Source organism: Formica exsecta, unplaced genomic scaffold (genome assembly GCF_003651465.1).
Source record: "Formica exsecta isolate Colony F162 unplaced genomic scaffold, ASM365146v1 scaffold59, whole genome shotgun sequence".
NCBI lineage: Eukaryota > Metazoa > Arthropoda > Insecta > Hymenoptera > Formicidae > Formica > Formica exsecta.
This window is the reverse complement of record NW_021853174.1, coordinates 824,023-827,329: the sequence shown is the minus strand read 5'-3', so window position 1 is coordinate 827,329 and position 3,307 is coordinate 824,023. Positions and strand designations below refer to the sequence as shown.

The 3,307-nt window shown below is 31.8% G+C and overlaps 1 protein-coding gene across 1 annotated transcript in view; it reads right to left on the bottom strand.

Annotated features, from left to right (window-relative positions):
- The window catches only part of LOC115242304, a 4,560-nt gene extending 3,340 nt beyond the window's left edge, over window positions 1–1,220 (bottom strand). The window contains exons 1-2 of the mRNA XM_029818507.1: window positions 902–1,220; window positions 7–65 (exon numbers count right to left, since the gene is read on the bottom strand). Of these exons, the coding sequence (XP_029674367.1) occupies window positions 7–65; window positions 902–909 (67 nt within the window). The 5' untranslated portion in view covers window positions 910–1,220. The remainder of the gene's footprint in view (window positions 1–6; window positions 66–901) is intronic.
- Window positions 1,221–3,307: the final 2,087 nt, after the last annotated feature.

The window sequence follows — 3,307 nt, the reverse complement described above, 5'->3', positions numbered from 1 at the left end:
CAGCAGGATCATCCTCTTCTTTACAACACTTTGCAGTGTCGTAAACAAATACTATCATCATCTCTCTGAAACAAAAAAGGTATTATTTTTAATTCTATAACAAACATCTTATTTGTTGTTTCAATATAAAATATAAGATAATTTAAAAAGTCTAATATAATATAGAGGATAAATTTTTAAATATTATATCAATAATGATATATAAACAAACTCTCTTTTAGGAAAGCAAAATAAGGTTTGTTGAACATGATGAATTATGAATTATATTATTACATAACTCTCAGAGAAAGACTAGCTTACTTTCTGTTCTTGATTGCAAAATTTGTGTAGCTTATCCAAACTTAATCTATCTAAATACTTTGACAGCGACTGTATCTTAAAGTCTTTCATTGTAACAAAATTGCTTAATGCAACACAGAGATTTTGTAGAGTTCTGCGGAGTGTTTCAGTTTTAGTGCATGACTGAGTGATTCATTTATAAGTGAATGATCGTCAATTAGACGGTATCAGTAACCGATACAATGTATCGGAACAGAGATAAGATTAAGATACAAGTGGCATATACAAGTATATGGAACATATACAAGTACATGTCACAGGGAATTTGATTGCTCGGCAAGTCAGTAGCTCGCTCAAAGCGAGTCTGAACTTGCCCGCTGGAGAAGCGCGTTCCAGTGGTAGCTCGGATCGAGAAAATCTTGTCTCTAACAATAAGACATCCTCTTTTGCGAAGACCCAAGGAGAATCATTGTACACAGTTGCATGTAATTACTGGGTCAGAGAAAAAAAGTAAACAGAGCGTTATCGCTGCATATACACCTTCTACCGACAGTGTGTGTGTACGTGTTGCGTAGATATGTGTATACTCTAATTAGATAAGCTGCCAATTACGCGATCATACTTCGCCATGGTGATTATTAATCGCTGTCGCGTTGCAAAGCACGTAGTTGTCTCCCCGACCGGTCTGTCGCTGTCAAGTCTCCCGCTGGCTCTTCTGTCAGACCGTTCGTTGGATCATTAACGTGATCCTCGGCATTTGGTCGCCGTTCAATAAGGACACCTCGTGGAAGTACACCTTCGTTGCTTCGTCCACCAGCGAGAAAAGCCGCATGCCATTTTCTTTTTTTTTCAATCGCTGCACGAACGATCACACATCACACGGCGCGAAACCGCTCCTCTCTTACCGCCATACAGATATTGATCTCTCGGCGCTTCTTGTATTTGTTGAGTATATATGTGTATGTACACACATATACAAATATATAGAGAAATGCATTCGCGCAATCTCTATTCTTCTTCATCTCCTATGCATTATTTTTAAGATATTCATGTAATATAATTCTATTAAGAAATGTAGCCTTCACGCTTGAGATGTATATTAAGTATTTATGTAATATGTTATATCAACAATAAGCATTTTATACACACACATTCCTTTACGAGCTTGTGAGAAACGTAGCACGTAAGTGTGCGCGCGCGCAGATTTAAATTTAATACCAATTTTTCTCATTAACGGTCACGTGACTCTCGCATTCGCCACTTCCAGGATCTGCGCAAACATGAAATTCGCGTATATTTCTTATTATTTAATTTGTATAACTTTTTTCTTCTCTCATAATTCTTTATAATACATGATTCTCAAAAATGAAGAAGAAAATTTTAGTAAGACTTTCGGAAATGACATAAAAAAATACATTAAAATTATAACTATCTATGTTTTCGTCAAATATGTAAAGTAAATTCGCTCTAGTCGACAAACTTGTCGCTAGCCAATGTGAGCCACTCACGTTCCCATACCACAGTATTCTTCCTGCTCGTATATCTGGATTCTATTTTGGAATCTTACCCCAATATCGACTTCAATTTAATTATATTTATTTAATTTAATAGGTAGGTCCAAAAGCTACTAGCAGCACAAACACCGAAACCGACCACTTTCTGCAGAACAAGATGCGATAAATCAAAGACAGAATCAGAAACATTCTCGTATAAGAGGAAAACCCAATGAGATTCCAATAAATAAGACTTCAAGAGTCTCTGACATTCCGAATATCCCAAATAATAGTAATAGTAATTTAAATAATGATAATAATGATAAAAAATATACACATATACATTTGCATACACAGCCATAGGGATACATATAATTACTTACAAAAATGTATATGGAATATAAAAAAATAATTTTTTATTGGAATAAGCATTGTATTTAGAAGGATAATAGAATAATGTAGGATATATGATGAATATATTGATGATGTAGGATAATAAAATGTAAGGTTTCATATTTTTTCCAATCAAATAATGAGCTTTGCTAAAAAAGAAAAAATCTTGTTCCACGCATACAAAATCCAAGGTGATGAACATTCATCATGACAGACGCATCTATGTAAAATTTAGAGATTTATTCATAGCTTCTATAAATTTGATTATATAATATATACATATTAATAATATATATATTATATTTATCTCATTGATAAAACGCATGAAACTTGTACCTGAGTAATAATAAAATAAAAAAGTTTAAAATATAATCTTAAATTTATAGAAGTCTGTGAAAATCTCTAAATATTACATAGATACGTCCGTCATGATATATGTTCTATATCATCACCTTGGACTTTGTATGCGTGGAATAAGATTTTTTCTTTTTTAGCAAAACTTATTATTGTATACAAATTAAAAAGGTATAGCAACTTATATCATGTTTTAAGACTATGTTTCACTGAATAAACCTTAATATTTTTCATTGGTTTTTTATTTTCTCCTTTCTTGAACAGGGTGTCTACTCAAATCTACTCAAATCCTGTAAAAAATTTTCCTGGAAATTTCCTGATCTTCCAGGTATTTTTGCTCAAATTTCCAGAAAGAAAATAATTTAAACATTTTTAGTCAATTTCCTAAAATAAGTTTTTTTTTTTTATTGTACGCGTTTTCTAATGCTTTTCATTACGAAGAAAAAACACAAAGCCACTTAAGTTTCAGCTAATTTTCCAAATGTACTAAAAATAAAATCGAATAGCTTTTGTTAAGATAAAATTTTCTAACTTGCATAATATTTTAATTTTTTATCACTAAAAATTAAAATAAAAAATATGTATTGCATATTTAATATTTTGTTAAGATATTGAATATATAAACAGAAATAGATATATAAATATATTTTAAACACATAATTTACAACATGACTTAATAGCGGATTTGTCTACTGCCACTGACAAGATACTATTAAAAGCCGTTAGCCCTGGGTAACTTTTTGTGACCATCAAGTGGGCCTAGTGGGCCCGGAGGTAATTGAAGAATG